General features: G+C 40.4%; 1 protein-coding gene and 1 pseudogene across 1 annotated transcript; one reads left to right on the top strand and one right to left on the bottom strand.

Annotated features, from left to right (window-relative positions):
- Positions 1-3,317: 3,317 nt before the first annotated feature.
- Positions 3,318-4,423, top strand: LOC139475253 (uncharacterized; annotated as a pseudogene).
- Positions 4,424-11,132: 6,709 nt separating this feature from the next.
- On the bottom strand, positions 11,133-15,328 carry LOC139473869 (C-type lectin domain family 4 member M-like). Its single transcript, XM_071256652.1, has 3 exons — positions 15,091-15,328; positions 13,418-13,600; positions 11,133-11,350 (listed from the first exon to the last, which is right to left on the bottom strand). The coding sequence occupies exons 1-3, from the start codon at positions 15,326-15,328 to the stop codon at positions 11,133-11,135; spliced, it is 639 nt and encodes a 212-aa protein (XP_071112753.1).
- Between the last annotated feature and the right edge of the window lie 2,669 nt (positions 15,329-17,997).

The following is a 17,997-nucleotide window of genomic DNA, read 5'->3' as shown; positions in this document are numbered from 1 at the left end:
TGCACGGGTGAAGTTGTCAAGCAAGCCAGGGTACGCGGTTTTTAGGTTTGAATCCCAGACTCGTCGCAATAATGACCCTTAAAGTCCCAACCGGACTGTAAATAGCGCGGTATATTGCGAGATCTTAGTGTTTGACAGACGTTGCGATGATCGGTCAGCCAGTAATCGGTGACCCAAAATCTTGAATAACTAAAGAATGAGACAACATTCACATCGAAATCTTGGCAGACAGATGTGCCCTACACCAGTCAATGTAACAAAAGTCACACGATATAAAAAAATATTACATTCGATCTGATGTTTGGTTGTAAAAAATCCAGTCGTCTGTGAAACAACTTTGCACAACAAAAGTGGGAGGAGTTAGCCTTCGGTCAGCTGACATCTACTGCGCGAGCGAATCTAATTATAGTAAACCACGTGGCGAACTCGCACATGGCACAACTTCTCGAAGTGTTTGTTTACTTGCAACGAAACTGCCAGGAAACTACCAAATGGCATTACAAAGACGTTAAGTTCAGTACCACAATGAACACATACCCATACAGTTTACGACTATTTTGTGCAGGTATGTTGTGAAGTTGCCGAATGGAAACTATTTTGACTTGCATTGAAATGTCACATCCGCATGAAACAATCTGTGAGTCAGACCCAACAACCTTTTACACGGGGATTCCAAATAAAATATATCTAGATCTAGCTACTGAAACCTCATTACAGTTTGCTTATATTTCTTTCACATTTATGCGCCAAAAGGACAAACACGACAGGTCTAGGCATTGTAAAAAGTGCAGGCTAAAACGGCACCTCAGCAAAACGTCACCGATTTCTCTGGCGAAAACGGCAGCGCATTTGGAGAAAACATTGTAAAAGCGACTATGCAAATTAACTTATACAAAATAAACAAAAGTTATAATGTCGACAATATGTAGTTTATTTATACACAAATCTATCATCTTTGGTGGACATGTTAACATAACAGTTTACACATATACACAATATGAAGTAATTCTTGATTCGATTTCTACAAATCAGATGATCAATTTGAAATATGTAGACAGTGCTTGTTTATAGAAATATGCAGGTTATGAATAGTCGATGTTTACTTCAGGAGACGTCTTACCTTTCAACTTATTTAGCATATTTATCACCACGTATGTTCCATAAAATCCATATTCAGAATGTTCAATGTATTTGAATCCACGAGCACAAGCATGATTCAAAACACAATCAGGCATAATTTCAAGGCGCACACTAGTCCGAATTATCATCAACAGTTTCGTACAGTCACGAGTCAACAGTCTTGAAAAGATCCCTCGATGATTCCTCAAAGCATTCCTTCTGTCAAACATCGTCCAGCAGTTCTTGGAAAGAGTTTTGAGGACTACCACCACCTATGTCCCATATAATCCCGATTAGGAATGTTTGGATATAATCCACGAACATGGTTCAAAACACAATTGGGCATAATTTCCCGGCGCACACAAACAACAGTTTCGTCCAAATGGTCACGATTCAACATTCTTGTCTTCTTGGAAAGATACCTTGGATTCCTCCATGCATTTCGTCTATCCAACATCGACCAGTAGTTCTTGTAAATAGTCCCGCGAACCCCACTATTTCTGTCGTGAGGGGCGGAGCCTCGGCCAAGCCATCTTGGAGGAAATGTTGTCACACACAGGCGGCAAAAACAAAATTCACATTCCTGAATTTCCTGGAAACGATCGTCGATACTGACATTCAGATCACAATCTAAAACGTTCACTCCATCCTCAGCATCAATAAAAGTAGGGGGTTTCTCTGACGAATCTTCTTCACCGGTGACATCTACACTTGCATCACTCAACTTGTCTTCCATGGCTTCGTCAATCGTTGCATCACTTTCCCGCGTCTGAACACTGGCATCCCACGACGAAACGTCCTGCACTGCGGCATCGTAATCCCATCCCGAGTAACTGAATAAACTTCGAATGGCTTCTTGTTGCATTTCATCAACATTTAGTGTAATAGTGAACTTGGATGACATCATGAAAGCGTTGAAATATATAAGCAGTGAACGAACGTGAAAGCGACCTGTCAAAATTTTCTTGGTTGTGACACCCATTAGAAACCGATAGAATTTGGATGCGCTCATTATATGAAAGATATATGACACATCATGAAAAAGTTTGATGAATATTCGATTTGTAGCGATTTAAGGAATGTTTCATTATTTACCGTGAATAAGTATCATTTCACATTACAAATAAGCATATTTAGGCATGGCTAGTCGTCATAAATCAAAATTTCAACTTATGGAAAGCACCCTCTACAACCCTCAAAATAATGGTAGCTCGTTGTTTTGGTCAGCTGTTTCTTATGTCGCGTGACCCAAGCGTTGGTGGGTAGTCTAATACACGACGGGTTGGATGGGGTGTGTTGGTCTGGAGGGTTAATGGCATTCATTGCATTCAAACAATCAAAACTTACCAATTTTGTATTATATAAACAAAACTTGTGGGAAACGAAATAATATATGCAACTCAAGTTAGGTTCTCGAAAAAGTCTCAAAGTTAAACTCTTATCAAAAGCGAAAGTCACCTGTCACACCCCTATGGGTTACATAAGCCCCCCTATGGGTTACATAAGCCACGCCCAATTTCCCGCTTTTCTCTATTTGTTGTCTGCTGATTTTATGCAACCGATCCGTAGATCTAGAGTGACGAATATTGTTAAAAATGGCAGGTATTGCTAGAATGTTAAGCGATAGTAACGGGATTAAGAGAAAATATTCAAAAGACAATCCAGAAGCTGTGAAACGAAGAAATTCGGAGAGAAAAACTTCGCCTCAAGGAAAAATTAACTTTTCAGCTGAAAACAGAGACGAGATTGATTTCATTTATGAACAAGTGAAGAAAATCAAAACTTTTCTTGGAGAAGGGAACCCTAATCTTGTGACAACAAACAACTTCTCGATAATACTTTCTCATATTTTATTGAGAAAAATATCGATCCAGTGCATGCAAACGTTTTAACAGATGATGCAAACGATGGGAATATAACTGACGAATCTTTTACGCGTGATTCTTCCTTCTGCAAGTGTGAAAATACGGATGAATGCAATCAAAAGATGTTTTGTGCCTCTGAAAATGCTCTTGAAAAGCTCTGTGATCGACTTTATTCGCACAGTTTGTCATGCTCGTTTCCTGCTCAGAAATTGAACATGAAAATGAGTGGACATGTTGCCTATGTTACTTTCAGAGATGAAAAAGATCATGTGATAATATGGCCCAGTTCACCCTATCTTGGTAATAAATATTTGGTAAACTCTCGCATGTGTCATGGATACCTTGTGTCTGGAATGTTACCCAATCAGTACGACAGATTTGCGAAAGCAGCTGAGATTGGAAGACTTGGTTTCAGCTTACATATCTGACATGTTTTCAAACTATAAAGAAGTCGTTTGTGATTTAAGTCGTGAATTATGCGAGGATGCACTTTTAGAAGAAATTGTGACCTACCCGAATATGGATGGAATTAATATTCTCACTGACGCTCGCCATGCCACACGGAAAAACTCCCGTTTTACTGATGTTGTTTGCATTGGAGCTAACACTCACAAAGTTATCAGGACGGAAGCTGTATCAAAAGGAGACAATGCCTGCACACAAAAACACGAACTTATTGGAACTCAGCGTATCTATGAATATCTTGATAGTGTTGATAATGGTGTCGGAGTACATGTGAAATTACATTGTCATGACAGGAATTCGGGCATATATAAATTTATCAGGGAGGAGTGCCCTGATACAACGTCAACAAATGACACATGGCATGCTACGAAAGGAGGTTAAATGTGTGTGTTCGGGTCCTAAATACAAAGAGGGTCTGACATGGCATCGCGAGTTATCGGACAAAGCAGGAAGTATCAAGACTCATTTTTATTGGTGCATTAGGAACTGCGATCAAGATGCCAACAAGCTCCGCGATAATATTATGAATGTGGTCAATCATTACAAGGATATCCATAATAACTGTTCAGAAACGTCGAGATGTACACAAGACGCACACTATGAATCATCCAAAACACTGATTTGTGACCCAAAGGCTGAGCTACTTCTGTGTCAAGCTTTGAAAAATACTGTTGTGTATAAACATACCGACGACTACGTTCATTGTATGGACACGTTTTTTGTTGAAAGTTTCAACAATTACTGCTACAATATCATAACAAAAGAATTATTTTTTCTGCAATGTTTATCGTTTTCGGACGAATATGGCAGTATTAGACTGGAATGAACAAGTAAATAGACCAACAACATCATCAAGATATGTCATGGATGCTAGAAACCCAAGACGTCAGGCCGAGACCAAAGTCCTCAAACGGAAAACTTACAACATGTGGGATCAGATTTGGAAGGACTATGTCGCCATTTTCCTCCAGTAAACGTAGGTTAAATTTTTTTAATGATTTTAATAGATTAACAACGTTAATTTGTTACCTACGATGATGTGCATAATGGTGTTCACCTGTTGCCGATTACCGCATGTATTTTAGATTGAGACACGTGGGTTACTATAAATAGTAAGCTCCGCCCATTTTCCTTATACGTAAAATATTTACTGAGCATGCACCCCGATTAGGCTGATTGGATCTTTGGGCTTTAAGGGGACGTTTCGGTCTAGATCCTTGCTTGACAACGGTATAAGGATCTATACAGAAACGTCGCCTTCACAGCAGTAAATAAGTTGTTATCCATAAATTGTGTCTATTTTGGTTAGTGGTCGCGCTACAACAGATGCATATCATCAAATTGAACTTTCATGTTCACGTTCCATTAGCTTTCCATGACGACATTTCAAAGGTTCGCTTAATGTTAAGGACCATTTGGACAGTAAAACGACGTTCATAACATGACCGTTTTCTTCACAGCATAACACAAGCGTACCTATCCTGCCTCCGCAGGTCCACGGTGATTTGTACGTCCCTGACAATACAGGAGATGACGGACATGGCCTCTCTGCTCATGATGCATGTAGAGTGTGGTAAGTCAGGACACGGGACTATTTGGTTTCATGGTGGCGTGACAACAACCGAAGGGTACAAGCACCTTATGTAGGTATGCACATGTAGGAAGAACTAAATAACACGGCTTCAATGATTCAAACTTAATGAATAAAAGAAGTGTATCATCGATAACCACAACAATCATCAAAACACGGTGCGTAGAGTTCAATCCCTGTGTGTGTGTGTGTGTGTGTGTGTGTGTGTGTGTGTGTGTGTGTGTGTCTGTGTGTCTGTGTGTCTGTGTGCGTGCGGGTGTGTGTGTGTGTGCGGGTGTGTGGGTCTATTTGTGTCTGTCTGTCTGTGCGTGTATATGTGTCTGGTGTATGCGTGTCTCTCTGGTTTAACTGTGCATATGTCTGTGCGTGTATATGTGTGTGCCTGTCTGTGTGTGTCTGCGAGTGGTGTGTCTCTGTGGGTGTGTCTCTATCTCTCCCTCTCTCTCTCTCTCTCTCTCTCTCTCTCTCTCTCTCTCCCACTCTCTCTTTGTCTGTATGTGTGGCGTAACTGTGCATATGTCTGTGCGTGTATACATGTCTGTCTGTGTCTGTGAGTGGGTGTGAGTATGTGTGTGTGTGTGTGTGTGTGTGTCAATGAATATGGTGTCAAAAGAACAAAGTTCATGTGCAAAACAACGATGCAAAATCTACAACAATATTATTTGAAATATTCCTTGGTCCAAGTGACCGTTTCCACAGATGTTCATGTATTATGCACCAAGCTGACTATCTCTTCAAGCTCTTCCTGTGATCGAATGAATGTTGTATTACGCCACAAGTGGCAATAGTATTGCTGCATCACAGAAAATGTGAGTGAGTGAGTGAGTGATGTTCTACGCCATAATATGGTAATTTTACAAGTAATAATAAAGCATAACCCATGTTTCATGGTGGCTAAAAAAAGACAAAAACAATAAACAGTATTCAATGGTGCTGATTTGATAAGTATTATGGGTAGGTTTGCAGTATTTTGATGATTGTTTCAGCCTAGTAACGTTTATTATCCCGCGATATAATAAAAACAAAAGATGAGATTGGGTTAAATGGCCGAGGGTGTGCAGGGACTAGTGGGCTACTAAGCTGCTAATTGTGTATACCAAAATGCTACCGTTGCCATGACCATTAGCGTGGCCAATGCTACCATTGCTTGGCAACTACCAACTGCCACGCTCCCGCTGCTGGCCTAAGTCAGACTACCGCTGCCCGGCCCCAGGTAGCCGGCCAAAGCAGATCCCACTGCCTGGCCCCATTAGCAAAACCATTGTGCGACTACCGCCGCGGACCCAACTGTTAGCTACCGCTTGACAAGACGACTTCCGCCGCCGGGCCCATATACGTGGCCATTGTTTGCCCCAACGTATGTTATTTTACGATTCCCCGTCTTAAAAGCCGGGAAAGACAAGGTTCCCACTGAGAAGCAGGTAACCCCAGAAAGGTTCCCGCTGAAAAGCAGGTAGCCTTAAGCACGAGTATTAATTTGGAAGCAAGTTAATTTGTTACTAGCTGTGTAGCCCACAAGAACCCTGCCACAAAGCACCAGAGTGCTACCCCACACCCACGGGTGATACGCGGAGATAACATCTTTGCCCCGCTTGCCTATGTACTGAAAAGAAACACTAACCTGTGGAGATAACATCCTTACTGGCGCAAAACAAGCGCCAGGGCATGCAATGAATTGTCCGTAAACACACACAGTCCTTTGTCACTGAGGTGGACGCCCTCCCAGGCGTACCATGTCTTGTCTGATGCCAGGATCTGGGGATGTGGCGCTATTGTACCGCCGATCTCTTTGACTCGATTGGCCAGTCGGCGGTTGATATCCTTCCGCATCCCTTCGATCTTTAAATTATAAGCTATTTTTACGTATATCTCAACAAATGACACATATATAAGTTGGACTTTTTAACTTTGTTTCATTCTCCCAACGAATGCTTAACATAAAGATGAGAAACACAAAATAATTTCGATGTCATTTTGGACTGGAGTCGTTGCAAACAAAATAATCACAATTCTAACTACATGCATTACTATAATTCCATACGGGGTGGTGTGGTTGCCTAGTGGTTAAAGCGTTTGCTCGTGACAACAAAAGCCCAGTTCTGGTGTCCACCGCCACTGTTGGAATATTACAAAACGCGGCCTGAAACCATAATTACTCAACTCAATATTCATACACGCACACTGTATCATAAACCTTATGAGACCCGTGAAGATCCAGGTTAGGTAGATCCAGAATAGGTCTTCAGCAACCCATGCTTGCTTTAAGAGGCAACTATACTTGTCGTAAGAGGCGACTAACGAGATGAGGTGGTCAGGCTCACTGGGTGATCCGTGTCATCGAATCTCTATTGTGAGATTGTGTTAATGATCTCAGTCACTGAATTGTCTGGTCCATACTCGATTATTTACAAAGCGCCGTCATATAGATGGAATATTGCCGAATGTGGCGTTAAACAACAAACCAATAAACAAACGTAAAAGGCATGAGATTATCGTTGAATTGCGTTTTAAATCAAATGTTCTTGTTTTATAATTCCTTGCACTATTTCCTATTTGATGTTGCAGTTACAGGGTCTAACAAAGCCGGATTCATTTTCACCGTGATTGCTGCTTGTATTGTCAGAGTACTCAGTGTATGAGATAGGGGAAAACTTTCTCAACAGCGGACAACAAACAGGCGCTCACGTGAGACTAGATTTAAAAACGTTTGATAGTTATGACAATGACGTCATTTACCTAACGTCAATACATCATGGAGACATCATAAGGCATACTTTGCATACTTAAGTCATCCACCCATATACCGATTATGTGTCACGTACATATGGCGTCCATGTTTTCCTGTCCTAAAGATATGCCATTGTGCGCTAAGCAGACTCACTCCAATATGTTACTGACTTTCACGGTCTTCATATACGGAGGGGGGATAGCACTAGTAATTTTCCTTATTCTGTTTTGCTTTCGCGGTCTTCATAGAAGTTCATTATTTGAAAAGCTTGTTTGAAGTATGCTTGAGAATAGGATTTTTCCACACTTTCCGAATTCTGAGAATAAAGTTGGTGACGTTAAATGTTCTGGAGATTCACTTTCCCATTTGCAACAGAGCAATGAGGAATTCTAGATGTTAACACTTTCGCTTGAGATATCGGAGACCTGGGTTCGAATCCAGACAAGCATGGGGGTACAATATGTGAAACCAATGTTTGGTTATACATGTCTTAATTTATTTTAAACCTCGGCGGAAATTCCTACTTCACATTCTATCTATGGGTGTCCCATTTGAGGAAACCAGATAAAATACGCCAGTTTACAATGGCAGTCTTCCCCTCTAATCCAACATATTCATCCCACCTGCATTTATAGTGTACACAGATGATGAGCTGCTAGATTCAGTTGTGTCCCTTAGACGTACCAAATATATATTATCATGAGTTTGAATCCCATATTCCACTCGGATTACGTTTATCAGCGCCGTAGCTGTGCCCGTGGGCTTCATCAAAATTGTAAACGTCCAAGACGTGCTACACCAAACGGACGCTTCGTGTTTTTACCGAATTCTGAAAACTGAATTCTCCTCCTCTCTCCCTCTCTCTCTCTCTTTCTTAGTGTAATAAATGTAGCATATGGTACACACTGAACATAGTGTAGGTCATTGGCTTATATTATATATATAACGTCTTTTATTTTATGAATATATATATATATATATATATATATATATATATATATATATATATATATATATATATATATAATAAAAGCCAATGACCTACACTATGTTCAGGTATATATATGTTTTTTGAGTCGTATACTCCTTTGGAACCTACTTGATCGGAGAGCGGAAGGTCCGGGGTTCGATTCCGATGGTACTTATTGTTACCCTATCTGGCTCTCGGCATTTAAGGGGCTAAAACAAGGACTGGTCGGCTCGGAGTCAGTATACTGTGTCTGAGTGGGGTATTCATGTTAAACTGCGGCATGGTATCTCGGTGAGCTAGCACTATAAATCGGCATCAGCCCGGACTAGTACAAGCAGCCACACAAACACACACCCGTACATGCACGTCGCTATATAAGTTCAATAATCTTGGACGCAACGTTAAACCCCATTTCACCTCACCCACCTCTTTATGCTTTGAACCAACCCAGTGTTCGTATGACATATTGTCAAAACTAGTGACAATGTTTTCATCTACAGCTGAAACGAGGGTCCAGGTAGTTAAATTGGAAGACATATAACTCTATGATTAAAGTGGCATAGAGACTTTCTGTTGCAATATGTACTTCAATGGGTGTATGTTTGAACAGTCTTGCAGTTATATCATGGCGCGTCAGCTTAATGTGGGAGGAAAGCCCAAAGTGTTTTTGGGACACCTTGAACCAATTCAATTTGTCTCAGTCATAGATAATGACAATCTTCACACAGACTTCAATTTTAATATTGCTCACGTTGAAGCTACCTTCGATCGATGCTCTCGATGTCAATCACTGGATTGTCTGGTCCAGACTCGATTATTTACAGACCGCCGTCATATAGCCCGAATATTGCTGAGTCTGGCGTTAAACAACAAACAAACAAATTATATTACAGGGTTAATTACAATGCAAAACGGTATGGCACATGTAAGAAGCTACTAACGGGATCGGGTGGTCAGACTCTCTGACTTGGTTGATAAATGTCATCGTATCCCAAATGCGTGGATCGATGCTCACGATGTCAATCACTGGATTGTCGCGTCAAATCTTGATTATTTACAGACTGCGGTGTTAAACAACACACAAACAACAGAACATGTATCTTAAGATTCCATTTGACTGCATTATTATTCCGTACCTCTCAATGAATATACTATTCTGCTGGTAACTAAAATGGCGGTACAATACATTTTATTATTAACCCAACAGTGCCAGCAAAAGCTTCACATGAATTTTATCTTGGAATATATGAGATTCTCATAAATGTTAACTTAATCTAAAACCTTAGTGTTTATTTGCACTGAAGGCATAATGTTTCTCTCGCAATAATTCTTCCACACATGGTCCACTTTAGTATAATGTTTGAAACAAGCTTAAGATTTATCTTCCTCATTGCCTCTTGCAATTAATTATTTCTAATATAACGGGCCTTTATTTCATTTACAGACTGTGTAGGGAAACACCGTTCATATTTAATATTAGTTGTCTTTCCTTATGTTTCCATTTTTTAATACGGTTCGATTGATATTTGATACGTATACCTGTATTGCCATGAAAGGAAAATAAAATGACACACAACTCACGTATCGGCTTCTATTTATCCAAGCATTTTAAACTTATAGAAGGTAATCGCAATTCATATGTGCCAAACGTGACTCTGCAAATCATTTGAAATTGTACAATTTCCTATTTATTTCTGTAGAATTGAGGGAAATGTCTAGTTCCTAACGTCTAACGCCGTATATGGTTTGAGAATAGTAAACTTTCCAAGTTATACTTATTCCAAATAATTATGTCACTACGCTCTGGTAAGGGACTGCTGATGACAGATTAGAAAATATGCAGCGTTTGGGCAACATTGTTCTGACATGTGCCACCTGCAACATGCCTATCGCACGTAAACTTTTAACACGTTACAAACGTCGCATAATCAATATTGTTGCTTCCTTAATTATCAAATATGTTTATGAAAGTGTCTGAGTCTGAGTGACAATCGTAAATCTGGCATACCACCCTTTGCATGTGCTGTCCGAGGTCCCGTGCTTCATGACTGTTACAATGTTGTGTTTGGGGGCTTGATTTCTTCGGAAATGTTCTTGCTACTTAAAATCACTTACTTTCATTGCCCGAAATTGGTGTAGTGTCACCCCAAAACAAAATACCCCAAACTTTGCTTATATGTGCAATATATGCAATTAGAATAATGCCCATACGTCAAGAAATCGTTTTTATTCGTGTAGTGTGTAGTCTTGTTGAGGCCGGAATATGTTTCACAGATTTAATGACATCAGAATCTGTGTGGCGTTTACATGATATCGCACGTGATTTCATTCTAAGGAACAAAGAAACTAATGCGCCAAATGCAAAACATTACATTTCACTTTAATGTTTTAAGCTTAAGACGTGAATACCACTTTCTCACATATATAGTTGATATTAGGATCAGTTAGACAATAAAATGATGTCCATCCTTGAAGGTGTCCCGACAAAACTCCACACTCCTTGCCATTGATGGGATGATTTTTTTTCCAGGCATTGAAAGGCCCAAGTGTTTCTCCATTGCTCCATTTCCAAGTTCCAGAGACTTTGCGAAGCCCAATCCAAGAATAATCACCTGAAATACCCAATAGGATATTGAACTTGATGTTTATTCGAAATAAGAGTGAGTTAGTATTAAATGTCGCCTTGGCAATATTCCAGACATATAGCAAAGGCGCAAGTAGCTGAAATGTGTCCCATGGAGAAAAGAAAATTTAGATTGAAAGCATCTATGAATGTGTTGTGTAAAACAGCTTGACAGTATATCTACAAAAATATAGATGTTTCTATAATCAAAGAGGGCAAACTGACGTAAATGCACAAACACATGGTGTTATCACACAGTCCATATTGCGGGCATTGCGGGAGGGGGATTCTAAAGAATGGGGAGCCAGTGAAGATGCTGTCGATGCATGCTTGGTGCTTAAGTTATCAACTCTATCCAACCCTGAAAACTAAGTCTTCACCTATTTCTACCAGAACGCGACCAAGCTAGTCAAGAAGACCATCTCCACCACACTCTAGCCCAAACCTACACCAACAAGACCATCATCCTCCCTATCACAATCACCTTACCATTCACTGGCAAGGCCTCTCATCAAACAAGCACCAAGCAGGCATCTACCGCATACACATCTTCACTGGCTCCCCATCCCTAAAAACAATCCTACTAGTTAATGGCTGCAACCCCCACTCCAACACTCCAACAAGCAGCCCCCAAAGGAGTAATCTATAAGATGAACTGTGAATGTGGTGACTCGTACATTGGTGAAACCTCCCGCCAAGTAGACCTCGGCACCAAAGAACATAGGACTTCGACAGCCAAAGCAGACGGCAAATCAGCCCTCTCAGAACACCAGCAAAACACCCCTAGCCGTCAAATTCATTTCGACAAAGTCCAAATCCTCTCAACCAAATATCAGGACTTCACACCAAAAGAAAACTCTCAGAAGCTATTGAAATCCGCCGTCACAAACCTTTGTTCAACATAACTAATCAGCCAAGATCCACTCAGTTTGTCTCAACTGTTTCATACTTTTAATTCTTATCCTCACTGTACATCTGGCTTCATTACCCGTGTGCTTCATTACCTGTGTTCTATTTGTTGTTCCTACTGTACATTTGGCCTCATCCAATTAACTCCTAGTATATGCTACTTGTTATCTATTACCTGCTATTGTCAATGTTTATCTGCTGCTTATCACAACATGTCATGCTCTCTTATCACTCATCACTCATGCTTTTTGTCACTCCAGCGTGATAATGGTGTAAGAATCTACAGTAAACTACGGTTATAACGAACACGCTTATAACGAACTGGCCGATATAACGAACTTATTTTCAGTCCTGGCCATTTGTTGTATATATACTTTATATATGCTTATAACGAACTACGGTTATAACACACTAAAATTAGTGGTCAGTTTGAGTTCGTTATAACCATAGTTTACTGTACATCGAAACGTCGCAATATGCAACAAAACAAAATTTGTTATCTGTGAAGGTGTACATAATGCATCAGCAAAGACGCATAAACAAAGCTAACAACAGAGGTCTACAACACAGATAAGCTCAATAACATATGGTATAGATATAAAATTTCATAATATGCAAAACTGATTGTTTCAATATGGCTGACGTGGATTTCATGTACATTATGTGATCGAGATTCGATGTCCACGATTTGGAGATACCATGGCTGAGACCATTCTTGCAATATTTCAACTTTATATGCTTTGGAGTTTTCGAGGAGCTGTCACCGATGTAAAAGTTCACGACGCACGGACAACCAAACGAATTCACAACAGACAACGTGCCATGACATAAGGTCCCTTAAAAAATACGTTTGGGTGTAGGATAACAGAATGTACGAAAACGGATATTGCAATATTTTAACTATTTTAAGATTGGGTATTGGAAAGTTATGGAACGTTATGGAAAATTTCTGTTATAGTCCAAAAATAATAAATCGCGACATGACAATAAAATCCTGGTATTGGAAAAATACTTCATATGAGTGGTAGCTGGGTGACTGAGTGGATATCTTGTCATCGTGCCCTAACATGGAGGTTCTGCGGCGGCGTTAAAGAAACAAAGTAAGTCTGCCTATGATCTTTGCTGGCTGAGCAGCATTCATATTCACCTGAAGTCGGATGTAATGTTAGGAGATGAGCGTTCTTCTCGGCGGTGTCCACGACAACAAGTCTTGCTCCAGCATCTCTGCATGCGGTCTCCGCCTTAGTAATGTCCACCTTGTAATCACTGCGCTTGTAGCAGAGATTTGAGGGACGGTGGTAAATCCAGCCAGCTGATAACGAACACCCAGCTAAAAGAGAGACTTTTATTCATTAAGTGAAATATGAACGAGATAATAGATAATAAAAGATGTAATGAGTTGCTCATTAGATCCCATCAGCCGGAGGCTTGATCACATACAAATAGTGAGTGAGTGAGTGAGATGGGTTTAACGCCGCTTTTAACAGTATTACAGTTATATCGCGGCGTGTCAGCTTAATGTGGGAGGAAAGCCCGAAGTGATGCAGGTCTAAGACGTTTACCACTTCGGTGAAACCCACCAGCATGGGTATGGTGCTAACAAACCTAGAAACATAATCGGGGCGAACCTGGATTCGAACCCACAATCACATGTTTCTGGTGTGCCCAAGGGACACAACTCTGCACAGCGAATCGCGGCGCCTGAGACGACTGGGCCACCCGTGCCCCCCGCATCCAAATAAAACTGTTATTGTTATCCCTCTCACAACTAAGTACAGCAGAACTAAACAATCTTGTTTTATGACAATACATACATTCATACCACCATATAAATAGCTTCAAGTTAACATCGGCAATGTTTCGGCTTCTTGATCGAAGTAACATATGAGTGCTTCCTCGTATGTTGGACTTCCTCTTTGATAACATCCGTATACAATTTGTGGGGAAGATATTTTACCAAGAAATTGGCATCCCCATGGGAACCAATTGTGCTCCCCTTCTCGCTGATTTTGCTGATCTGTTTCGATATTTATGTCAGTCCAAACAAGTATATTTGGCCAAGAAGTTTAACTTAAGCTTCAGGTACATCGATGATCTGATATCGTTTAATAACCATCAAATAGCCACGCCCCTTCCACTGATTTACCCACCTGATAGTGACATATTGGAGACCAGGGAGGCTGGCTCATCTGTTTCAATTAAGGACCATGCATAAAAATTCAGAGTGACCAAACATTCCCCTCAAGATTGTATGACAAGAGGGATGACTTCAAATGTTCAATAGTCAACCTTCCCTTCAATGTCGGCCAATATTCCAGCTGCTCCAACCTTTGGTGTTTACTTTTCACAACTTCGAGATACAACCGAGCATATGTTTTGTCAGATGAACAATTAACTTGACTCATGTCGAGCACTATTTGGTGGCAACATTTCACCACTTTTGATGAACAATCGAGCATGCTAAAATTTCATATGACTCTAGCTCAAAAGTTGATCAAGGTTTCAACATTTAAGGCCTCAGTAAAACTTTCAAAACGTTTTATGGCAGACATCCACAAATTTGACGAATCACTGACAAAGATCATGTCCGATACATTTCCTTATTTTGACTTATACCATATGTTCCCGTTTTGTTCAGGTGAACTATTGACTTTCTTTTGCATGTGTTTGTGACGAGTGCCATCAATAGGACGGGATTCGCTCACCTTTTCGCAAACACCTGGTATCATCACTATATGTATATGAGCTCATGATATAGTCGGAATCGTAAATCTATGTTGACTTGTATTTACAAAGCTTGGGAAACGCTTCATCCCCTACCTTTATTCCAAACGTACAACTTCATTCCCGTGGAAGATGCTAAGACACTGTCACCATCTCGATATACGTGCGATGACACTGCACATTGGTGAGTCGCTTTGTTGTAGAAGATGGAGGAACATCCAGTGCTTGAGTAACACTGTATCACACAGTTGAACAACGTGCTTGTCATGGCTGGTGTCAGACTGGTGTCAAGAACATCAGACAGGGCGACTGACATGAATAACTGTATAGCCATTGTGCCTGCAAAGTTGGAATCGCATCATATAACTACCGACAGTGAGTGTGATTATTGCAGCTATATTTAGTTGTACGTTTTCATCCTTAAAACCTGAAAATACCAAATTGGCGTGTAAATATATCGATTTGTCTTGGAATCTGAAACATTCATATGATGTGTTTCAATACAGTGAGATTCACTTCGAGTCCGATTGGAATCGAACCATATAACTTCCGTAACGTGTATGTTGTTTAACAGCGCCATATTTCAGCCTTATCTTCTTTTGGCGTTATATTCCTTCATACAAGAGGTTCAAAGTTGATAAAGAACAAAAATCGAATTGTGAAAACAAAATGGTCTTGGCATCTAAACCAGTCATATGAAGTGCGGCAATTTTAATAATTTTCAGATTTTGTTGTGTTTGGTTTGTTTGTTGTTTTTCATACATTTATGTAAACTGCGTGTAATTCATTGAGTCTGGAACAAGTGATGGATATTGTGAGCGGCAATCCATGCCGTCTGGGTACTTAAACAAACAATTGAAAGGGACAAGAAGGATAGTTGTAAACATATAACTGGCGTAGACAAGTAACTAGCAAATGAGCGTCCTAATCCTATTCATCTTAATATGTATTCTAAAGTCTGTAACTGTCATTCCACCGCGCCAAACGCTTGCTGTCACTTCCTAACTATCAAACTCCAGTAGTGAAGTTTCTAAAAGGGGAGTTCATGGACCTCTATTGATGCTGTTGTAGCTACAGGCATGGCAAGTATTTTATCCAACCGGAAGTTGTATCATTTAACCGGAAATGCAGTTACAAGCACAACATGTTCTGCCTTATGTTGTCTTCCTTTAGACATGAGACCGCCTCCGTGGTCTAGTGGTAGAGCGTCCGCCCGAACAGCGGAAGGTCTGGGGTTCGATTAATACAAAAAGACGTTAAAAGATGGTACTTGTTGTTACCCTGTCTGGCGCACGACATTAAGGGGCTAAAACAAGGACTGGTTGGCTCGGAGTCAGTATACTGTGTCTGAGTGGGGTATTCATGTTAAACAGCGGCATGGTATCTCAGTGAGCTAGCATTATCACCCGGCATCAGTCCGGACTAGTACAATCAGCCACACAAACAAACACACGTGCATGCACGTCGCTATATAAGTGCAATAATCTTGGATGCGACGTTAAACCCCATTTCAGCTCACCTTTAGACATGTGTTTACATTTTTTATGCAAATTGTGTGGATGCCGCGTGCTACCGATAGGGCAAGACATGCGTACTCGCGAACACCTGGTGTCATCACTGGTTTTTTGTGATCATATCATAAATCGTTTACCGCGCTTTGATTTTTTGGCATTTGCGTTTTATATTTATGCTTTGCCTTCCCTCTGAGCGATAACTATTGATCCGCCTGTTTGTATAGATATCCATATGTAACTGGTCACTGATTTTTTTGTGATCCATTCACATGATTTTCACCGCTATTTTTTCCTTCACGCCCCATGGAACCTGCTTGAGGTTGGTGATAATCCGGCGTTGGCGTTTTAAATTGGTAAACCGGAAGTGATATCACAAACCTTGAAGAATATACTATTTTTTATATTTTTTATTTGCTGTAAGAGGCACCTAAGTGATGTCATTAACCCAGAAGGGGGCGGTCGGGTAGCCTAGTGGTTAAAGCGTTGGCTAGTCACGCCAAAGACCCGGGTTCGATTCCCGACATGGGTACAATGTGTGAAGCGCATTTCTGTTTTCCCCCGCCGTGATATTGCTGGAATATTGCTAAAAGCGGCGTAGAACCATACTCACTCACTCACTCACTCACTCATTAAACCAAAAGAGTTAATAACGTTGTCATGAAGTTAGCTAGTGGTGATACACTACAAGGAGCATGATGTCCCAAACAGGAAGTCGTGTCATTAAACTGGAAGTGCTTGTAACTTAATTTTATTAAAGTGACTACAAGCACTGCCCCTTTTAAGATTGTACTCCACCGGGTCCAATTTTCTCCCAAATCAAAAGTGATATCATTATAACGGAAGTCCTTTTAATTTTGGTGTTAAAGTAGCTAGAAACATAGGATTAACTGTTTGTGCATACGTTTCCCGAAATAGGGACCGATGAAATTAAACATACTTTGGTATTAAGGCAGCATGGGGTCCAGTTTTGGGGCATTCAGGGAAGGGACGGTTGGGCATGGAGTAGTCTGTCTTACAGACCCTGATACAAATATATATCAAATACAGCCAATGCAAGTCTATAATGTTTGGCAAGTCTATATAAAATGAAGAGAGTCACTGGGCTCCCTTTTATTATATTTTTTATTACGATATGTTCATTTCAGAGACTAGATGTTAGTCTAGGCATGGAGCTCCAAACACCTTTTTACTTTGTGTTTCACAATCGCATTATTTGGGGTAGAAAACACCAAATACACCACACAAGACGTTAAGGCTGAAGTTATGTTTTCTCTTGAATAAATATTATTTTCAATTCTAGCAATAAAGTGAAACGTTTAGAAACGAATACCAATTCAAACGCTTTTTAAAAGACCACATATAGTAAGCTGTGGTAAGTGGTAAGCAATTATTTTATTTAGCACGTTATCCTTAATGATCAGAGCGTCATTAAACGGAGCTACAACGTAGCTGTACCCACATATATGGCATGCCAGATACTAGATAGACC

Source organism: Haliotis cracherodii, unplaced genomic scaffold (genome assembly GCF_022045235.1).
Source record: "Haliotis cracherodii isolate W230 unplaced genomic scaffold, xgHalCrac1.p SCAF_3, whole genome shotgun sequence".
Classification (NCBI taxonomy): Eukaryota; Metazoa; Mollusca; class Gastropoda; order Lepetellida; family Haliotidae; genus Haliotis; species Haliotis cracherodii.
Note: the sequence above shows the minus strand (reverse complement) of the source record. Positions and strands in the feature narration are given on the sequence as shown.